The sequence below is a fragment of the Triturus cristatus genome, chromosome 8 (genome assembly GCF_964204655.1).
Source record: "Triturus cristatus chromosome 8, aTriCri1.1, whole genome shotgun sequence".
Lineage (NCBI taxonomy): Eukaryota > Metazoa > Chordata > Amphibia > Caudata > Salamandridae > Triturus > Triturus cristatus.
In genome coordinates this window covers 451,762,370-451,784,932 of record NC_140591.1, presented here as the reverse complement: position 1 = coordinate 451,784,932, position 22,563 = coordinate 451,762,370, and the positions used below count along the sequence as shown (strand labels likewise).

General features: G+C 50.3%; 1 protein-coding gene across 2 annotated transcripts in view; it reads left to right on the top strand.

Annotated features, from left to right (window-relative positions):
- LOC146802299 (ethanolamine kinase 2-like) overlaps nucleotides 1–22,563 on the top strand; it is a 221,956-nt gene that overhangs the window by 45,992 nt on the left and 153,401 nt on the right. For both annotated transcript variants that reach the window (XM_085621874.1, XM_085621875.1), the window contains exons 2-3: nucleotides 61–320; nucleotides 804–950. In XM_085621874.1, coding sequence (XP_085478000.1) covers nucleotides 61–320; nucleotides 804–950 — 407 coding nt within the window. The remainder of the gene's footprint in view (nucleotides 1–60; nucleotides 321–803; nucleotides 951–22,563) is intronic.

Sequence of the window (22,563 nt, the reverse complement as noted above, 5' to 3'; positions counted from 1 at the left end):
TAAGGGGCAGTACGCACCAGTAGCGGTTTGCATTATTATATTATGATCGCTCTCCCTTAGATGTTCACCGAGGGCATCAGCAACAAGCTACTGGCCTGCTACGTGGACCCGGGAATGGAGGACGTGGTCCTGGTGCGCGTGTACGGCAACATGACGGAGCTGTTCGTGGACCGGCACAACGAGGTGAAGAGTTTCCAGCTCCTTCGACAGCACGGCTGCGCCCCGGACCTGTACTGCACCTTCCAGAATGGTCTATGCTATGAGTTCATGCAAGGCCGGGCCTTGGGCCCCGAGGAGGTCCGAGAGCCCCGTATTTTCAGGTACGCAAGGGTCAGAGCTCACAGAATCACCAAGGTCAAGGCGCCAGCAGTGTGGGCGTGGTGCCTTGCAGTTTGGGGGACTCCAACTCAGTTACGGGGGTTATCACTGGGTCAAATAGACTGGGTTAGACAGTCAGAGAGGGTAAGTAGTAGGTGCCCCTTCACTACAGACCGCAGGAGCGATGGGCAGGGAGTTTCAAGAGCCAAGACTGGAGGTAATCTCCAGATCAAGAAGCCCAACGTTTCTGCTCTCAGAAACTCCCCACATTCAGAGGTCTGAAATTCCTAGGTCCAGAGTAATCCTCAGGTCATGGGGTCGACTGATCTATGCGGAGTGGACTGGTATAGCAAGAAAACTGTGAGAAGACCCATGTCTAAAGAACTGGGACGTGAGAGATAGGGGGTGGGAAATCAGTCCTTCATTGGGTTTCTTCTTCTCGATGTCTGGGCATCATCTCCATCTCGCTCTCTCAATTTCGACAGGCTCATAGCAGAAGAAATGGCAAAGTACCACAGCATCCCCATCCCCAATGGCAGTCACCTCAAATCCAACCTCTGCCACAAACTGCGTCTACTCTATGCCACCGTGAAAATGGATATACTGGGAGATGACAACGCAGCGAACTCAAGGTATGGACAAGCACAGACGGTCACTGGGAAGCCTGGTGCACACGTAAGCATGCATAAAACTCAGTCTGACACATAACCCCCTCCAGGCGGCGAGTCGTCCCGCCCTGCTCCCCTCCATTGTTACCAACCAACACTGCACGCTTTTACCTTAAAACACCACTGACAACATTCTCTGGTGCCTGAAAAGGTCGCAGTTTATTCATCACATAAAATGTTTACAATTTTTTTTATACATTTCCAATGCTCATGGTCATACCGTATTCAATGTCCATGCTCTACCTTTACATCTATTGCTCATTGCAATTCTTTTTCTTGCATTATGGACCCAGCCTCCTCAATTTCCTGCGAGGGGAGGGGCCCCCTTTTCGGGCCTCCGTATCACGGGTCTAGGCTTCAGCTTGCTACCGATTTTGGAGGGTGTCCGTCTAGACCTTTCCGGACTGCCAGTGCCGTCCTGCTCGCCCTGTACCCTTTCGTGGGCTCTCCCTTCTCCCAGGGGTCTCTGTTGTATGGCATCCCAAGGACCTTACGTGAGCATCTACTCTACCTTTCCTGAGGCTGAGTCCTTCCCATCTTCTCCCTCGGTACCCCTGCCATGAGGCATCCCAAGGGTCCTGCGGGAACATCACATCTATTTTCTTATGGCCGCACGCCGCCCCTTGGCTCCCTCAGTACCCCTGCCGTGAGGCATCCCAAGGACACTGTGAGAGCCTCTTTCTACTAGCTTCCTTGTGTTTGTTCCACCACGCTTCCTACTGTTTCTCGATCGTAGGGAGCTCCACCCTACTCCGGCCTCTCCCTTTTCTCCTAGTTGAAACCCCTTTGCTCCAGAATCCCCACAATGTTCAGCAAGAACATGTCCATTCCCACCCCGGTGAGCTGTACCCAGTCTTCCAGGTGGTACCATGGGGACCTAAAGTTTATAAAGCCGTGCCTCACGAAACCCCATCCATTGGCCTTACACACTTTGGCCATGGTGATAATCAGTTTCCTTCTGGATTTCTCCACTGACCCAGGTCAACCGCCCCCCCGCCTGGCCCTCCGCACTATGATCTAAGAGAAGATTACCTCTGCGGGACGGATCAGGCGTGCCAAAGCTGTTTGGCTTTTCTGCATGTCCTCTAGTAGCGCTCACCTTCCTAATTTTGCTAAGTCATTCCCCCCAGGTGGGCCACTACCGTGTCTGGCCTGCCACCTTGTCTCAATGCTTCCCGCTTCTGTGCCCGCGTCACGTAGGAGTGTCCCATGATCCACCCCCTCTTTTGCGGACCTCCGGGACCGAGATGAGGCGGGAGAAATTGGACTCAGTACGCTGTTGGGCGTATGTAGTGCTTGAATGTGCTGGATGTCCAGCGCCCTATTCCCTTCATCAGGCCATCCTCCAACCCTAGCCCCGCTGCCGTCGTGGCCGCCCCTATTCTGAAAGAGTGGGAGCCATATGCGCGCGCGGGGGAGACCCATTGTCTCCAGGGTTTTTCCCATTACTGCTATGAATTGGAAACGGCTGAGGAATGCCCCTTCCCTATGCCTGAACAGTGGCCCCTGGCTCGGTGCCCTGTGCCCTAGGTGCCTCTTTAGTAGGAACACCGGGCAGCAAGCCGCATCCTTGATGCAGTGTATCCTGGTCAACTTCCCCTTGCCTGCCTGGTCTGTCTTGGACCGCCAGAGCCGCACGGCCATGTGGCCTTCGCCTATTTCGACATCTTTTCTGTGGATGCAAGCTGCCCCAGGGTCCTTAACTGATGGGGCTACAAGCTCGCTTACCCAGTAAGCCCCAAAAAATGCCATCGCGAAAGCTGTGCGAAAAAGCGTTATCTCCTGCTTAGAGGAGGACACTTCTGCCAGTGCCCCAAGCATCCCTTGCAGCATGCTAAAGTGTATGGGTCACCTTGCGTCTTTCTTCGGCTGTTGCAACCTGCCCCATCCCTTCATTGCCATTCTGCATTTGAACGCCCTGGTTGGGTCTGCCTGATCCCCCAATTTTGAGTAATATGCTACTGCATTTAAGTGTGCCTGGGCCCAGGTTTTTGTCTTCCCTCATACAAATGCCCACTCAATGAAATCCATGATCTCCTCCTGAGAGGCCCACTGGTTCCCTTCTAGTCCTGTCCTGGCCCTGAATGTATCCCAGCACTTTCTGTATCGGGTGCTTGTTTTTGGGGCCAGTGCATTGTACAGCTGTGTCTTCAAACCCGGTCCACCCATGCCCACGCTTCCTCCAGCATGGGGGTCATCTTTTTGTCTGCTGTTGGGGAGAGCGTTCTGAATTCCTCCCACTGAAAACGAGAAATGGCATCCGTGACTGAGTTGTCTATTCCTGGGATGTGTCTCGCCCTAAGCGCGATGTTGCCTTTCAATTGATAGCCGACTAGTTTGCGGAACAGGGTTGCCACTGCTGGGCATTTTGCCACCCCTGTGTTGATAGCTTGTACCACAGCGTGGTTGTCTGACCACAGCGTAATCTGCCTATTTGCCAACCGCTGGGCCCAGATGTGGAAAGCCACCACTATGGGGACTTCTTCTCTACTCTTTGCGATGGGGGGGGGAGGAATGTGCACGTTCCTGGCTGTTGGCCCCTCATATCCCCCCACTCGCTATCCTGGTCGCCCCCCTGATTGGGTGGGGGGTCCCTTTGTTCCAGGGGCCAATCCTGAACCCCGCCGGCCTAGCAGGAATGTTAATAGGGGCGGGGGAGGAACCCTGCCTCCGGAGGGCGTTCTACCTGGGCCCCCATTTGATCCGGCTTTGCCTCCCCGGCCCGGGCCTCAAAAGGACTGTTGCACACACAGGGACAAACCAACTCAGCCTGACACTTAATGGACTGCTGCACACACAGGGACAAACCAACTCAGCCTGACACTAAAAGGACTGCTGCACACACAGGGACAAACCAACTCAGTCTGACACCGAGATGACTGCCGCACACATAGGTACAGACCAACTCAGGCTGACACTGAGAGGGAGAGCTGCACACACAGGGACAAACCAACTCTGCCTGACACCGAGAGAGAGGGCTTCTGCACACATAGGTACAAACCAACCCAGCCTGACACTGAAAGGACTGCTGCACACACAGGGACAAACCAACTCAGCCTGACACTGAAAGAGAGGGCTGCTTCACACATAGCGACAAACCAACTAAGCCTGGGCACTGAAGAGGGCTGCAGCACACACAGGGACAAACCAACTCAGCCTGACACTGAGAGGGCTGCTGCACACACAGGTACAAACCGACTCAGCCTGACACTGAGAGGGCTGCTGCACACACAGGTACAAACCGACTCAGCTTGACACTGAAAGGGCTGCTTCACTCACAGAGACAAACCAACTCAGCCTGACACTGAAAGGACTGCTGCACACACAGGGACAAACCGACTCAGCCTGAAACTGAGAGGGCTGCTGCACACACAGGTACAAACCAACTATGTTGACACAGAGAGAGGGCTGCTGTACACGTAGGTACAAACCAACTGAGCCTGACACTGAGAGGGCTGCTGCACACACAGTGACAAACCAACTCAGCCGGACAATGAAAGGACTGCTGCACACACAGATACAAACCAACTCAGCCTGACATTGAGATAGAGGGCTGCTGCACACACAGGTACAAACCAACTATGTTGACACAGAGAGAGGGCTGCTGCACACACAGGTACAAACCAACTCAGCCTGACACTGAGAGGGAGGGCTGCTGCGCACACTGGGACAAACCAACTTAGCCTGACACTGAAAGGACTGCTGCACACACAGGTACAAACCAACTAGCCTGAAACTGAAAGGACCATGGCACACACAGGGACAAACCAACTCAGACTGACATTGAAAGGGCTGCTGTACTCACAGGGACAAACCAACTCAGCGTGAGACTGAAAGGACTGCTGCACAAACAGGGACAAACCAACTCAGCCTGACACTGGAAGGGCTGCTGCACACACAGGTACAAACCAACTCAGTCTCACACTGAAAGGACTGGTGCACACACAGGTACAAAGCAACTCAGCCTGACATTGAGATAGAGGGCTGCTGCACACATAGGTACAAACCAACTCAGCCTGACACTGAAAGGACCGTGGCACACATAGGGACAAACGAACTCAGCCTGACACTGAGAGGGAGGGCTGTTGCACACATAGGGACAAACCAACTCAGCCTGACATTGTGAGAGAGGGCTGCTGCACACACTGGGACAAACCAACTGCCAACTCAGCCTGACACTGAGAGGGCTGCTGCACATGTAGGTACAAACCAACTACGCCTGACACTGAAAGTACTATTCCACATACAGGGATAAACCAACTCAGCCTGACACTGAAAGGGCTGCTGCACACACAGGGACAAACCAACTCAGCCTGACATTGAAAGGGCTGCTGAACACCCAGGTACAAACTAACTAGCCTGACACAGAGAGAGGGCTGCTTTACACACAGGTACAAACCAACTCAGCCTGACACTGAAGAGGGCTGCTGCACACACAGGGACAAACAGACTCAGCCTGACACTGAAAGGGCTGCTGCACACACAGGGACAAACAGACTCAGCCTGACACTGAAAGGGCTGCTGCACTCACAGAGACAAACCAACTCTGCCTGACACTGAAAGGACTGCTGCACACACAGGGACAAACCAACTAGGCTGACACTGAAAGAGAGAGCTGCTGCACATGTAGGTACAAACCAATTCAGTCTGACACTGAGAGGGCTGCTGCACACACAGGGACAAACCGACTCAGCCCGACATTGAAAGGACTGCTACACACACAGGTACAAACTAACTAGCTTGAAACAGAGAGAGGGCTGCTTCATACACAAGTATAAACCAACTCAGCCTGACACTGAGAGGGCTGCTGCACACACAGGGACATACCAACTCAGCCTGACATTGAGAGAGAGGGCTGCTGCACACACAGGTACAAACCGACTCAGCCTGACACTGATAGGGCTGCTGCACACACAGGTACAAACCGACTCAGTCTGACACTGAAAGGGCTGCTGCACTCACAGGTACAAACCAACTCAGCCTGACATTGAGATAGAGGGCTCCTGCACACAGAGGGACAAACCAACTCAGCCTGACACTGAAAGGACTGCTGCACACACAGAGACAAACCAACTCTGCCTGACACTGAGAGAGAGGGTTTCTGCACACATAGGTACAAACCAACTCAGCCTGACACTGAGAGGGAGGGCTGCTGCACACGTAGGTACAAACCAACTCAGCCTGACACTGAGAGAGATGCTGCACACACAGGGACAAACCAACTCAGCCTGACACTGTAAGGACTGCGGCACACACAGGTACAAACCAACTCAGCCTGACACTGAGAGAGATGCTGCACTCACAGGTACAAACCAACTCAGCCTGACATTGAGATAGAGGACTCCTGCACACAGAGGGACAAACCAACTCAGCCTGACACTGAAAGGACTGCTGCACACTTAGGTACAAATCAACTCAGCCTGACACTGAGAGGGAGGGCTGCTGCACACGTAGGAACAAACCAACTCAGCCTGACACTGGAAGGGCTGCTGCACTCACAGGGACAAACTAACTCAGCCTGGAACTGAAAGGATTGCTGCACACACAGGGACAAACCAACTTAGCCTGACACTGAAGAGGGCTGCTGCACACACAGGTACAAACCAACTCAGCTTGACACTGAGAGGGCTGCTGCACACACAGGTACAAACCAACTCAGCCCAACATTTAGATAGAGGGCTGCTGGACACACAGGGACAAACCAACTCAGCCTGACACTGAGAGGGCTGCTGCACACAGAGGTAGAAACCGAGATGTCCCAGGTGCTTGCTCCCCAAAGCCAATGATATACATACCTTTTATGAATGTTTTAAATTAGAAACATATTGGGAAGGGGTGTGCAGATATCTATGTAAGACCTTCGGAATCGATATTTTTTTTAATAGATCTTTGATTATTTTTGCCAATGATCAGGTGTCTACTGTTCATATGGAACAATCCCACAGAGGTCTGTTGTTATGTATGATTTTGCTGGCCCGAAGGGAAATATGTCTTAAATGGAAAGATCCCCTCCCCCCTAAAGTTGAAGACTGGCTAAAGTCTGCACTGGCAATGGCTCGGCTAGAAATCATAAGATCCAGTCCCAGCCCCCCCACACTCTGGGCACCTTTTATACGTCTGGGTCAGGAACTGAGACTTTGTTGATTCTATTTTGTTGATTTTAAGGGTCGATAAATATCATGGTCCTATGATTAACACCTAATTCCCGGATGATAAAAGGGGATTGGTTGGATAACCTAAACAAGTGCAGGCGGTCGGAGGGCGCCTCGTTATCAACGCAGACCGGATATGTCCTGCTAGCAGTTTATAGGTGAGATGAGGACAAAAATATATTTTTTTTTTTAAAAACCAAAAAAAACAAAACTCAGCCTGACACTGAGAGGACTGCTGCACACACAGGTGAAAACCAACTCAGCCTGGAACTGAAAGGACTGCTGCACACACAGGTACAAACCAACTCAGCCTGACATTGAGAGAGAGGGCTGCTGCACACACAGGGACAAACCAACTTAGCCTGACACTGAGAGGACTGCTGCACTCACAGAGACAAACCAACTCAGCCTGACACAGAGAGAGGGCTGCTGCACACACAGGTACAAACCAACTCAGCCTGACATTGTGAGAGAGGGCTGCTGGACACATAGGTACAAACCAACTCAGCCTCACACTGAGAGTGCTGCTGCACATACAGGTACAAACCAACTCAGCCTGACATTGAGAGAGAGGGCTGCTGCACACACAGGGACAACCCAACTCAGCCTGACACTGAGAGGGCTGCTGCACATAGAGGTACAAACCAACTCAGCCTGACATTGTGAGAGAGGGCTGCTGGACACATAGGTACAAACCAACTCAGCCTCACACTGAGAGGGCTGCTGCACACATAGATAGAAACCAACTCAGCCTCACACAGAGGGCTGCTGCACACATAGGTACAAACCAACTCAGCCTCACACTGAGAGTGCTGCTGCACACACAGGGACAAACCAACTCAGCCTGACATTGTGAGAGAGGGCTGCTGGACACATAGGTACAAACCAACTCAGCCTCACACTGAGAGGGCTGCTGCACACATAGGTAGAAACCAACTCAGCCTCACAGAGTGCTGCTGCACACACAGGGAAAAAACAACTAGCCTGACACTGAGAGAGAGGGCTGCTGCACACACAGGGAGAAACCAACTCAGCCTCACACTGAGAAGGCTGCTGCACACAGAGGTAGAAACCAACTCAGCCTGACACTGAGACTGCTGCTGCACACACAGGTAAAAACCAATTCAGGGGGCGTGGTTTCGCGGCAAACCAACATGGCCGCTTGCTAGGGCTGCTCCGAAGCCCTCCCTTCCTACCTCATTAATCTGCCGCATAAATCCGTACTAAAGGTGTGAATTCCGAAACCGGAGTGAGAGCGGTGCCCGACAACGCGGCCCTGGGCAAAATCGGAGGTGGTGGGCCAAAGTTATCCTTGTCGGTGTCTCGGGGCCTGTGACAGGGAAAGCTGGGGCCTCAGGTGATAGTGCCAGCCGTGGGAGACGTCGGGGGCGTTGGTGTGCCCCCCTCCCCCACCCTCGGGGGGCCAAAGATTGAAAACATGAGGCTCAGGAGACGCCTTTAAACACCCCCGGGGGCCGTAACGCTGCAGCCCCACGCTCTGGACTGAGGACTGCAGCCCCTGAGCGAGGTCTATCGCAACAGAGCCGGGCCTCAGGCATTTGCGCAGCGAGCCCTGGGCGGGCGCCAGCGACGCGGGGACGGACCCTTCAGCCCCACTGGTGCGGACTCACCGGTGACTGGAGCCATGATCTACACCGCTTGAGGTCCTTTATCAGCACGGATTACCTCCCCGAAAATGTGACGGACTGAGCGGTGTCCATGCGAACATGTCCCCATCTTCTCCTTGACTTTGAGCCACTGTTCATTTGGGGCAGTGCCTGGAGCCTTCTGGTGCAGTGCGCAGTGGCCGGATGCGGCTGCACCTACTGCAGTAAAGATCCCAAAGGGCCGGCGGGACTCCACTGTGCAGACTTCCAGGTGAGCCGCAAGAGTACAGCATCCAAGCGGGCCTGCCGAGGGCGCTGCCGGGAGCTTCTTTGACCTTTGCCAGATCGGGCCTTGTTATCTGTGAAGACCACCGAGACTGGCGGCGCCTAGAAGAGCTTTTCCTGGGTGGCGTCTGGGTGACTCAGGAGGGCCTGGAGGGGTGAGCGTGGAGCGGGCGCGTTTTTCGCGTCATGGATGCCAGCTGCCTGAGGAGCCGGTGTGAAACCCCCTGCTCCCCCCCCTTCCCTGGCACATCCTTAGCCCTTGCATCTGAACTGCCGCGGCTGGTACTCACTGCCTAGAGAGATACCAATCATTGCTACCAGGATCCGGGGAGAAAAGAAACAGCTAGACCTTGTGGAGGCTTGGTCTTCTGAGGATGGGACAACCCCAGCAGCTTCCAAAGTGCACGGGTGTCGCCGCAGTGACTGGCGGCAGTGCTTCCACGGCCAGCGGCGCCCTGGGCGCCCCCCCATTGCTCGAATCTGGTTCACGGTTCCTATCTAGCATCTGGATAAGACGGATTGGACCCGGCAAAAATTCACATTGGCACTCAGTTGGCCCGATACTTAGAAGAAGACCTCAGGGGTATTGGACCTGTGGCCCTCCCGATTGGCGTGCAGTCTGCGTATCCTTCCGGGGAAACAACAAAAGCCTCGACATGTCCAACGCTAAGGGCCCCTGGGCGTCCCAGCAAAGCAGGCTTGACCGGTACACCTGCCCGAAGGCGGACCTGACTGAGCGAAAGGTGGTCAGTGACAAGCCACAGAGCGAAGCTGAGCAGGATCCTACTGAACCCACAATGAAGGACTTAATGGCAGCTATCATAGGGGTCCGCACATCTCTTGACACCCTCTCCTCGGAAGTGACACTGATTAGGGCTGATCTTACAAAGTATAGAGAGAAGGTCAAACAGTTGGAGATAACCACCGCCAGCCTTGTGGAGGACACTTCGCAACTACAAATGGACATTGGGGAACTCCAAACATTCCGTAAGTTTACGGATAACAAGCTGGATGACTATGAAGGGTGCCTGAGACGCAATAACATCCGCGTTCTTGGCATGCCAGAGAAATCGGAGGGTCCCGCTGTTGACCTGTTCATTGAAGATCTGATCTCGACAAAGCTGCAGCCAAAGGGCCTTTCCAAATTGTTCGTAATCGAGAGAGCCCATAGAGTGCCCGGGGGTCGCCTGAAGCCGGGGCCCCCCCGTCCAATACTAGCTCGGCTGCTCAACTATAGAGATAGGGACACAATCCTACAAGCAGCGAGGGTCACTCCTCCGATCCACCTAGACAACACGGTAATTACTTTCTTCCCCGACTTCACCCGGGCAGTGCAAATGCGGCGATGCTCCTTCCTTGATGTTAAGTGCAGGTTGAGGGAAAAAGGTCTCAAATACGACATGCTCTTCCCTGCACGTTTGAGAGTTGAAATTGAAGGTAAAACCCGCTTCTTTGACCTACCAGAGGTGGCATCTGACTGGCTGGACAGCCTTAGAACCTCGCCGGAAAAGAACTCTACCGACCATTGAATAGTACGATGAACTCTCGTGGAAAGGCCTTTGATGACTTTGAACAATTTGCTTTATCCGTCTCTCCATCAATAGAACACAGGCCACCAATATTTTGCCCATGCTGGAATCGAACTTTATGCCGACGTATTGGAAACTTTCATACTTGGTGACCTGGATATCCAACATGTACTACACCGGTAACCTGTAATGGTAGGAAGGGGGTCCAACAGGGCTCTAAGGCCTCCCCCTTGTTCTTCTTTCAGTAGAATAGTTGGGCGACAGGCACTCTGCATTTAAGAATCATGGGCAGTTCTGAGCCCGGAGTGCAGGGAAGCAGGGTGGGGGGATGTTGGGAGGGATTGTTGTTTATTTTGTTTCTTGTTTTTTTTGCACTATCTCGACGGTACAATGCATAAACGTAACCCCACTAGTGGGGACCTGTCTAACTACCAATGGGAGTACAGTGTAACAAGGAAGTCAAAATCTTAAGTTGGAATGTTAACGGATTGGGGGACAAGATCAAGAGAAGTGTTGTATTGCAGTATATTAAGAGACTATCACCGGACATTGTACTACTCCAGGAAACCCACCTCATTGGCAACACGTGCAAAGCGATGCACAGATGGGGTTACTCGATGGTGGCACATGCGGGCTTTACTTCCTGCTCCAGGGGTGTAGGCATTATGCAGAAAAAGACATTTCCTCTTTCAATCACCTCCACATATGTAGATGACCGGGGCAGATATGTCGGGATCACGGGCTCTTGGGAGGGCCGAATTATTACTTTCATGTCAATATACGCACCTCCGGGGATGCAGGGCATAACATTCACTGACCTAAGTGCTGTACTGTTAACGTTGCCTGACAGACACCTGGTGCTCGGAGACGACTTTAATTCAATAGTATCGGGCTCACTAGACCGGAACCCCCTCACACAACCCCCCAAGCCGCACATACTTTTTCTAGTTTTTTGGAAGCAATGGGGCTGATAGATAGCTGGAGAGCATATAACAAGATACAGCACAGTTTCAATTCAGGGGCACACAACAGCCTATCCCGCCTTGACTACATAATTGTCCCAGCTCCACAAATCACAGATATTCATGAAATCCGTCACTTGGCCAGAGGTATTTCCGATCCTTCCCCACTGTGGGTCCACATAGTTCTAGACCACACACAAGTGGGACGAGTTGCTCCAATAAATCCTTGGCACCTCAAGATCCCAAAAATACGGAAAGACCTAAACAAAACTATTAATGATTACTTCCTGGAGAACGAACACACAGTTGAGTCCCCCCAAATATTATGTGAAGCTTTCAAAACAGTGGTCCGAGGGCATGCCCTCTCTCTAGTTGCGGGCTCCAAAAAGGGTAGGGTGAAAGACATCTCCGACATAGAACAGGAGCTTTATCGTCTAGAACAGGATGTTAACTCAGACGCCACACCTGAAGCCCTTCACTCCCTCCGTCTGCGCCAGGATGAATACCGGGCACTGGTCACTGACTGGGGTGACAAGGCTGGCAAATTGATCGCCTGGATGGATAAGAAGGAGCAGGCCAGCAGGCTCGTGCCAGAACTTAGAGGTACCGACGGGTCCCCTGTGACAGATCCCCAAGACATAGCTAACCACTTTGCAGCCCACTTCCAAACAGTATATAGTTCGGTGGCACCATACCATGAGGCAGATTTTACTGACCTTATTAAAGATATCTCTCTCCTGAAACTGTCAGGCTCAGACCAAACATTTTTGGACAGTGCCCTAACTGCTGATGAAATAGCAACAGCTATAAGATCATTACACTAGGGAAAAGCCCTAGGCCCAAACGGCATTCCAATCGAGCTTTACAAACTTCGACCAGATAAATTGGCCCCCTATCTGAAATCCATGTTCGAAGACAGCCTTAAGCAGGGCTCACTGCCATATGACCAGAGGATTGCCACTATTGTTACAATCCACAAGGAAGGGAAACCCAAAACGGAATGCACCTTCTATCGACCCATATCACTGCTAAACGCGGAACCCAAGATTCTAGCTAAAGTACTTGCCACGAGGCTGATCAAGGTGATAGGTGATCTAGTCCACCCAGATCAATCAGGATTCATGCCTAAAAGAAACACTGCTCTCAACCTGCGCAGACTGCACGGGGTCCTGGGCAGAGTACGATGATACGCGAGGATGCCATTATAGTCTCCCTTGATGCCACTATGGCCTTTGATACACTGGAGTGGCCTTATCTTTTTGCTGTACTTGCCAAACTAGGATTTGGGCCGAATTTCTGCCGCTGGGTACGACTGTTATACAGCGTGCCGATGGCTCAGATAGTTGTGAACAACAGGAAGTCAGAGCCCTTCATACTCAGCCGAGGGACCCGTCAGGGGTGCCCCCTTTCTCCCTTACTGTTCGCTATGGCCCTTGAACCACTCTCGGCGTGGACCAGTAAGGATGTTGTGATCCGCGGCATGCGTTGGTCGGCGGACTGGGAGAACCGGATATCCTTATACTCGGATGATATTCTTCTTTATCTCACGTCCCCGAAGAGATCCCTGATAGCAGTCTTTGACATATTGGATATTTTTGGCAGGTATTCTGGGTTTCGCGTCAATTAGCAAAAATCGCTTTTATATGTCCTCTGGGGGAATTCCCCCCCTTTACCCCCAAATTGCCCGATTCCAGTTGTCTCCGAAGGCTTCAAATACTTATATTATATATATCTATATCTATATCTATATATATTAGGCATATTTATTTCTCTTGACTTAGGATTTACTGAAATGAATGCGATGAATTTAGGGAATTCTACTTAGATACCTAAATAATTTTAAACATTTATCGATGTCGCAATCTGCCTATATTTGTTATCACAAATAGGAATAACATAATTGGTTATCACAAATAGGAATAACATAATTGGCAAACACAGGAAAATCTTTTTTACATACATTCAGGTTTTTATATATTTATATATTTTTATATGTATTTATATTATATATTTATGCATTGATAGATTTTTCTGCGTACTTTTTGATATAACAAACAATGTCTACATGACGATATATTTCAGTATTTCTTCTCTGTCTATGTAGTTGTCATAACACCTGAAGGCCATTTCCTGTATGCTACTTTAAATACCACTTCCTCCGTTAGCAATGTGTCATGTGATCAAGACCCGAGTGGGGGTCGAAACGCGTTATGACGGACTGGCTGGGCAACTAAATAAAGCACTTTGATTGGCACAATTCTTCTGGGTCCGCTCTTCGTTTCTGTGTCTGAGTAAGGCACTGGCAGCGGCGATTTGCATTCATATCTATATATATATACATATATATATATTAGGCATATTTATTTCTCTTGACTCCTCAGTCCGATACGCCCGTAATTTGATCCCCCCACTGCGAGGCTCAGATGCGACATGACAAACTGGAAGTCACTCCCGTTCTCACTATTGGGCAAGGCAGCATTATTTAAAATGATGTCTCTGCCCCGTTTCCTGTACGCCCTGCAGAACTCAGCCGATCCTGACCCAAACTCGTATTTTAAAGATCTCGAAGGGCTCTTGCGAGACCTCCTATGGGGAGGGAGACCGCGTATTGCTCTGAAAAAGCTGACACTTAGCTGGTATGATGGAGGAATCGGCTTACCTGACACTAAAAAATATTATTGGGCTGCGCATCTAACAGCTATCAATCATTGCACATATGGTCGCCCTGACAACCCGGGGTTCCTTATGGATCGTTGGCTTCTACCCCATGGGACCTTCTCCCGGGCGCTATCCTCAACACCAAGCAAATACCCACTCACCGGCACTACCGACCACACAGTTAAAATCTGGCATTGTGCAACTAAGTCACTCGGCTGGCAAAACAAGCTGACTCTCGCCACGCCTCTGTCGGACTCACAAAAACTTGGATACATGGGAAACTCAAAGGGGTTTGATAAATGGGACCTAATAGGCATCTCCCATGTCAAGGACCTTTGGCACGCAAAGGGTGGGAAGCCCTTTAACGCTCTCCAAACTCAGTATGCCGTGGCGGATTCTGAGCACTATCGGTACCTACAAATAAGACCCTCGCTACAAACAGCATTTCCCGGTGACTCTACTCCGCCAGATACCTCCCCACTATAGGATAGACTACTAGATGGCCACCTGCCTGACAAGGTCATTTCCCTGACATATCGAAAACTCATTAATAATATTGAAAACCCCCTTTTGAAACTACGAGACAAATGGACTGAGGACGGAATAGAATTAAATGATGAAACTTGGCAGGAAGCGGTCTCCTCTCCCAAAACAGTCGCTATCCCGGCGCGACAAAGACAGGTGCAACTAAAGATCTTCCACAGAATTTACATAACTGGTCCCCAACTGGTGCACATGGGTGGACAGACGGATGGCTCTTGTAGGAGGAGATGCACACAACTGGGTACATTCATACATATACTGTGGCACTGAGAGCAGATCCAGGAATATTGGCGCAACATACACACAATCATGAGTGGAGTGTTGGGGGTAGATATCAAACCGGAAGCGCCCAGGTGCCTCCTTAATATCTGGGAACCTACCGACCTCCACACTTACACTATGAAATGGGTCACGCTTGGCTGCATGATCGCCAAGAGAAATATTGCGCAGCTCTGGGGAGCCCCACACCCGCCCACGGTCACAGATTGGGAGCGAGATCTTGACTGGTGTATGCTAAGAGAAAAAACAGTTTATATGGCCCGTGGATGCCCCCGCAAATGGTCCAGGGTTTGGGCCCCCTGGAATGCATACCGTGGCGATATATGTACCCCTCCCCGCGATGCCGATGGTGATGATCCCCAATCCCCCTAATTTTCAATGAACTATGCTGCTGTATTTGTAAGTAACTTGATTTCACTGTAACCCTTTATTGATTTTGTGAATCTGTACCTTCAGTCGAGAATGTTTAATAAAAAAGATTTATCAAAAAACAAAAAAACAATTCAGCCTGGCACTGAAAGGACTGCTGCACACACAGGTACAAACCAACTCAGCTTGACATTGAGAGAGAGGACTGCTGCACACACAGGGAGAAACCAACTCAGCCTCACACTGAGAGGGCTGCTGCACACACAGGGAAAAACCAACTCAGCCTGGCACTGAAAGGACTGCTGCACACACAGATACAAACCAACTCAGCCTGATATTGAGAGAGAGAGCTGCTGCACACACATGGAGAAACCAACTCAGCCTCACACTGAGAGGGCTCCTGCACACACAGATACAAACCAACTAGCCTGACACAGAGAGAGGGCTGCTGCACACACTGGTACAAACCAACTCAGCCAGACACTGAAAGGACTGCTGCACACACAGGTACAAACCAACTCAGCCTGATATTGAGAGAGAGGGCTGCTGCACACACAGGGATAAACCAACTCAGCCTGACACTGAGAGAGAGGGCTGCTGCACACACAGGGACAAACCAACTCAGCCTAACACTGAAAGGGCTGCTGCACACACGGGTACAAACCAACTCAGCCTGACACTTGAAGGGCTGCTGCACTCACAGGGACAAACCAACTCTACCTGATTCTGAGAGAGAGGGCTGCTGCACACACAGGAACAAACCAACTAAGCCTGACACAGGGGAGGGCTGCTGCACACACAGGGACAAACCAACTCAGCCTTACACTGAGAGGGCTGCTGCACACACAGGGACAAACCAACTCAGCCTGACACTGAGTGGGCTGCTGCACACACAGGGATAAACCAACTCAGCCTGACACTGGAAGGGCTGCTGCACACACAGGTACAAACCAACTCAGATTGACACTGGAAGAGCTGCTGCACACACAGGTACAAACCAACTCAGCCTCACACTGAAAGGACTGGTGCACGCACAGGTACAAAGCAACTCAGCCTGATACAGAGAGAGGGCTGCTGCACACACAGGTACAAAGCAACTCAGCCTGACATTGGGAGAGAGAGGACTGCTGCACACATAGGTAGAAACCAACTCAGCCTGACACTGAAAGGACTGGTGCACTCACAGGTACAAAGCAACTCAGCCTGACATTGAGAGAGAGGACTGCTGCACACAGAGGGACAAACCAACTCAGCCTGACATTGAGAGAGAGGACTGCTGCACACATAGGTACAAACCAACTCAGCCTGACATTGAGAGAGAGGACTGCTGCACACATAGGTACAAACCAACTCAGCCTGACATTGAGAGAGAGAGGGCTGCTGCACACATAGGTACAAACCAACTCAGCCTGACACTGAGAGGGCTGCTGCACACACAGGGACAAACCAACTCAGCCTGACACAGAGACAGAGGGCTGCTGCTCACAGAGGGACAAACCAACTCGGCCTGACACTGAGAGAGAGTGCTGCTGCACACATAGGTACAAACCAACTCAGCCTGACACTGAGAGAGATGCTGCACACACGGGGACAAACCAACTCAGCCTGACACCGAGAGAGAGGGCTGCTGCACACAGAGGGACAAACCAACTCAGCCTGACACAGAGAGAGAGGGCTGCTGCACACACAGGTACAAACCAACTCAGCCTGAAACTGAAAGGACTGTGGCACACACAGGGACAAACCGACTCAGCCTGACACTGAGAGGGCTGCTGCACACACAGGTACAAACCAACTGGCCTGACACTGAGAGAGGGCTGCTGCACACACAGGGACACACCAACTCAGCCTGACACTGAAAGGACGGAGGCATACACAGGCATTTTCAAGAAATACATAAATAGAGAATAAAGTAAGACATGCATGTGACTTAGAGAAGGTTGTGATTAGAGAAAGAAGGCATGCAAAGGATGGAATGGAAGGGCTATTTGGAAGAATAAAGTAGTCAAAATATGGACCTGATGGACATGCCAGGTGCAGAACCACTACTACGGAGTTATAAAGTGGCTCTGATATACAACCCATGTACATACAGACCCCCGTGGCAGTCAGAGGATTGCTCTGCTGCTGGAGTGGAGCCCCAAACCCTTCTGTAGATTCCAGATGCAGACTTTTTGACTGTTTTGGGACGGTCCTTTGTCACACCACATGTGCTGATGACAAGAGAAGGGTGGCATTCTCAAGTGTGAGCGGTTTTCTAAACGTTCCTACAGACCAATGCTTTTGAAAGGCTGGTAGGGCAGCAGATAACTAAGTTAGATGTATGTCAAGCATGCCTTGCATGTGACTGGCTATAACACAGTTACACCCAGAACACCTACCTGAAAGACATGGGTATAAAGTTTTATTGAGAGCTCACTTGCCAAAGGCTGCCTCATCGTCTCTCTTCCTACTTCTACCTCTCAGTCTGTCTCGCTAGCGATACCTCGTACGCTCTACCTTTCTACTTGTTTGCTTTCCTCTATCTTACTTTTCACCTCATGTTCCTCTGCCTACTTTGCCTTTTTGGCTTATTCCTCTTTTTCTATTAATCTTTCTCAACATCGCCTCTCTTACTCTCGACCTTTCTATCATGTTGTACCTCATCTTCATCTACTTCACCAGAGTCTAAATCTCAACCCCTCTCTCTACATCATTTCTCTATCTACCCCCTCTTACTAACTTAATGTCACCTCTCTGCAGCACCCTCTACCTCTCTTTTTCTGACTCACCATCTTTATGTCTCATGTCTCTCTTTGCTTCAACTCAAGTCGACCTTGCCTCTATTTTCTCCTTTCTCTCTCTACATCTCCCTCTCACCTATCACTTTCTGTGCCAACTCATCATTCTCCCTACATTACCCCTCTCTTGGGACTTCACTGCTCTGTTTCCATCTCACCGCCCTTACCATCCCCCTATCGACCTCACATTACTTTCAACTGCATCTCTTATTTACCTTACCTCTCTATTTCTCTTTCCACCTCTCCATACATAACCTTCAACTATGTTTTCCTCCCTCAATAATTACCTCTTATGTCTCTACACTATCTCTCTCACTACCTAACTGCTCACGTTACCTCACCTACCATTCACTACCTCACCTCTACACCTCTTCTCACTTTCCTACTTCTGATACCCCTAGACCACACCTCCACTTTATTTCTTTACCTCACGTTTGTCTCTACTTCCGGTAGTGTTGGTTACCAATTGTATGTTGTGTTTGGATAGTTCCTTCAGGTTGACAACAAGTTTAACTGCGTCTTGAGCCTGTCCATGTGCATCTGGGATAATGCTGGACCAAGAGCTAGTGCAGGACCTTCAGGTCAACTGCACGGTTGAGACCTGCTCCTGGACCATCAGCATTCTTCAGAAGGTCTTTCCTTTCCTCCCTCTATTAGCATCAAAGAAGTAGCCCTAGTACTGACTTTGTCGAGACTAGACTACTGTAATGCGCTCTATCTTGACATTAACAAAACAGCAGAGACAAAGCTTCAACTGGTATTGAATGCAGCAGTGAGATTGAACTTAGACATCCCAAACATCAGTCAGACAAAAAAGGACTACTCCAACTCCACTGGCTTCTTGTAAAATGTGCATTATGTTTAAGGTGCTATGCATTGCCCACAAAGCCCTACACAACTCCGGGACGGAAGGAATAAGAACCATGTTTCAATGGCATTTCCCCATGAGGAAATTTCACTCAGCTGACCGGAACTTGGTCATTTTCCCCAGATTCTGTAAAACTAGATGGGAGGCAAAGCCATTTTCAGTTGCAGCGGCTAAGCTTTGGAACTCTCTCCTCCTTCACCTGACCTCGCGGAGCATCCTACACCCCCTTCAGAAAGGCGCTAAAAACCTGCCTCTTTACCCTATAATAAGGCTCCATAGTCTACCTAGAACACCATGCCAATCTCTTTGTCGGGTCCCTCTATCATGACTTCATTAGCATCTTGACACCCTTGGGCATATGTGCGCTCTATACATTGTATTAATTCATTCATTCATCTGTGAATGCTGGTCCCGCATGATCGCTGCCTTCTTGAATCTGACAGCCACCGACTGTGGAGACACTTAGTGAGATCCCTCATTGTCTTCAGTGCAGAATTTTGTCGTCGGGTGTTTTTTATGATAATTTATTTAAGTGCCACCACACTCCTACAATGGTCTTCAAGTGCTGCTGAAGCTGCAAGAAAGATATCACAAACTACACAACATCAATTCCAGAGAGAGAGTGGAGCTTCAGTTGTGACAGCACTACCTCAATCAGTGCGTGACCTCACTGGTGTAGTCTCACCACTCATAATGCTCCAACCAGTTTGATTAATCAGAATAAGATTTTACAGTTACACATACTTTGGCCTGTAACCCTACCTATAACCAGTGTTTAATTTGAGCCTGTGGTTTCCGTATTGCGGCACCGGCACTTACCTCTCAACACCGGCACTTAAGACAGTCCACCACATGGTGGCACTATCTGTCTGCTTTTGAGATGGGCTAAACAACAGAGCTTAATAGTTCCATATACATTAAAAATGAATACCCTATACTTATTTTAACCCTGTTGTTTTTAAGGCAATAGACATAGTCAGTGTTTTTCAAAGGAAACAAGGCATTGCCAAAACTGTTTGAGACTAGAAGAAAAACGATACTGGTGGTAACTGTGATAGCAGAACATGTAGGAACAGGAACATGGATAAAGCAAAAGACAAACACCCACGTCATTGTTGCTATAGATATGGCAGTGGAACTCACTTTGTGTATAGTAATAATTGTCCTACCATTAAACAACTTTGTGCAAGTTGTGAAATCGAAGGGCACTTTTCCAGTGTATGAAGACAGAAAGGCAGAAATGCTAAAGTTAATTAGGTTACTGCTAGATCAAATAAGGATGAGCTTACTATTTCGACATCAAACACTGAAGGTCCAGATAGGGGTGTACTGAGCTTAGTAAAAGAAGTTGTTGAGGCTGGCATCAGAACACAACAACAAACCTTTGTGTGAGATGACAGTAGGGGGATTAAGGCAAGAAGTAGAATATTCTAGATCCACATACACCACAGTGGGTCAAGAAACATGAAAAAGTAAATTTTGGTGAGTAGCTGGATCTCCAGTGATTCGCCAGTTCCGGAGATTCCCGGATTCCCGGGGCCTCCGGTGTTTACCCCAGGGGTCTTTCCGGCGACCATCTTGAGTCCCGAATCTTGCCACAGCGTCTACGGTCCTGAAGGCTGGGCACGTGGGGGACATATCCTCATGCTGGTGGCCGCTCCCCAGGGCCTTGTCTGCTGCCAGAGGAGACCCCGGCCTACATATACATTGAGGGTGCTTCTTGATTTCAATGTCAGCCACCCACATATGGTGGCTTTCCAACTTTTGGACAGTTTGGCCCTGATTCGAGTGCCCGGATCCAATAACCCAGGAGGCAGCGGATGGCTGCAAAGACCACAGTGAGTGGGGGAATAGCACTTTGCCTGCAAGGGCCCTGTGGGGAGGAGGAGAGACCTCACACTGCGCCAGGGCCCGACGCGCTGTCTCCCCTTTAAAGTGCAGCTGCATGCTGCCGGCCGGGGGTGCCTACGGTGTGCTGAACGCTACCTCTACCCACAGGAGGGTAGGTGGAATCTCTGTGAAACTTTTTGTCCTGCATCAAAACTGCCACAGGCTCTGACAGCTACCGGGGACGCTGTTGACATACTGCCACATACGGACCACATTTCCCAGCACTCTGTGCAGTGCGCAGGCTGCTGACAGGGGTAACAAGCGCCAGGAGGCGCATAAGAAGCGGCGGAAGTTACCGCGTTACTGCGACAGACCGAGGCAGGGCTGGGCCACCCCCTTCACATCTAGGGAACAGAAGAATCCAGCGGATAGTAGTGTGGACTCCAGGGTGGCTACAAAGGTACTGTGTGTTTGTATCCTCCACGAAAGTGAATCCAGTTTGCAGAATGAGCAGGCGTAAGGCAACGGGCTCTATGGTGGGGGGTGGGGTCAAGGGGACTCTTGACGCCTTTCTAACTAGAGCGGAATCATTATTAGTCCACGAAATTCAGCTAAGGGAGAAGAGACTTTCCCCGGACTCCATAGTGGCACAAAAACGATCTTCGATGGGCAGTATAGCCATGACTAAATCCCCCAACGTTGGAGCCCTTCCGCGTCAAGCAAAACTGGGAGGTGGTAACGATTCAGAAGGCCCAATTTCCGCTGTTATGCCCACACAGGTTACTTGCTTATCACCCCGATCTATTGAGTCGCAGTCTGTGAGCGGCCCTTCAGAGAATGCTGCAAAAGATATTGGAGAGGGCACTGACTCAGGCTTATTGTCAGGGCAGGTGGTTGGGGCGATCGCTTTGGCTGTACCAACTATAAGTGTGGAAACTACCCCTAGTGTAGGCGGGGAGGTCATCACCCGTTCAAAAAGGGCCTTTAAACCAAATAGCGCAACTAAGATATCAGAGAGCGACACGGCCTTAGTGAGGCGAACTAGGGGTGGGGGGTCGTCTAACTCCAAACAAAAAACCAAATAAAAGCCCAGATCAGTGTCTAAAGCCAGTAGGCCCACGGATATAGAAGGCACTGAAGATAACCTCCTGTGCTCCAAATGTGGAGAGGTTAATGTGGGACAGGGAGTGGATGTTGACTTATGGGCAAGGATGGAAATGATGTTAACCACTCTCCTAGGGCCTGTACTGGAGAAAATTAGATCAGTGGAAGGAAAATTGTCGCTGTTTTTGGTACCGAGTAGCGCTTCTACCATCATGGCCAATGGGCGCACAATTAATAGCCCAGATGCATTGGAGGGCCCCGACCTGCCAGATGTACCAACCATAACAGAGGGGAAGAAGGGGAGGAATAACATCAATGAACGACCACGGGGCATAAATGATGGGGCGAGTAGAGGACTAAGTCCTGGGCTCATAGAAGGAAAGGCACCTAGCATACATATTAGCCCTGGATGTAACAGGCAGGAGAGGGAAGGAATTTTAGGTCATAACACCAACCAAAAATTAATCCCCACTAACATAGGCGGAAGACCAACTAGAACAAAAGACCCTGAGCAAGTGTTAGCACATGGGTTCGAGATACCCCAGACTTGCCATCTTTAGACTTACCACCTGCATCATGCCCATATACAGTGGTCTTGACAGGGGTTCCGG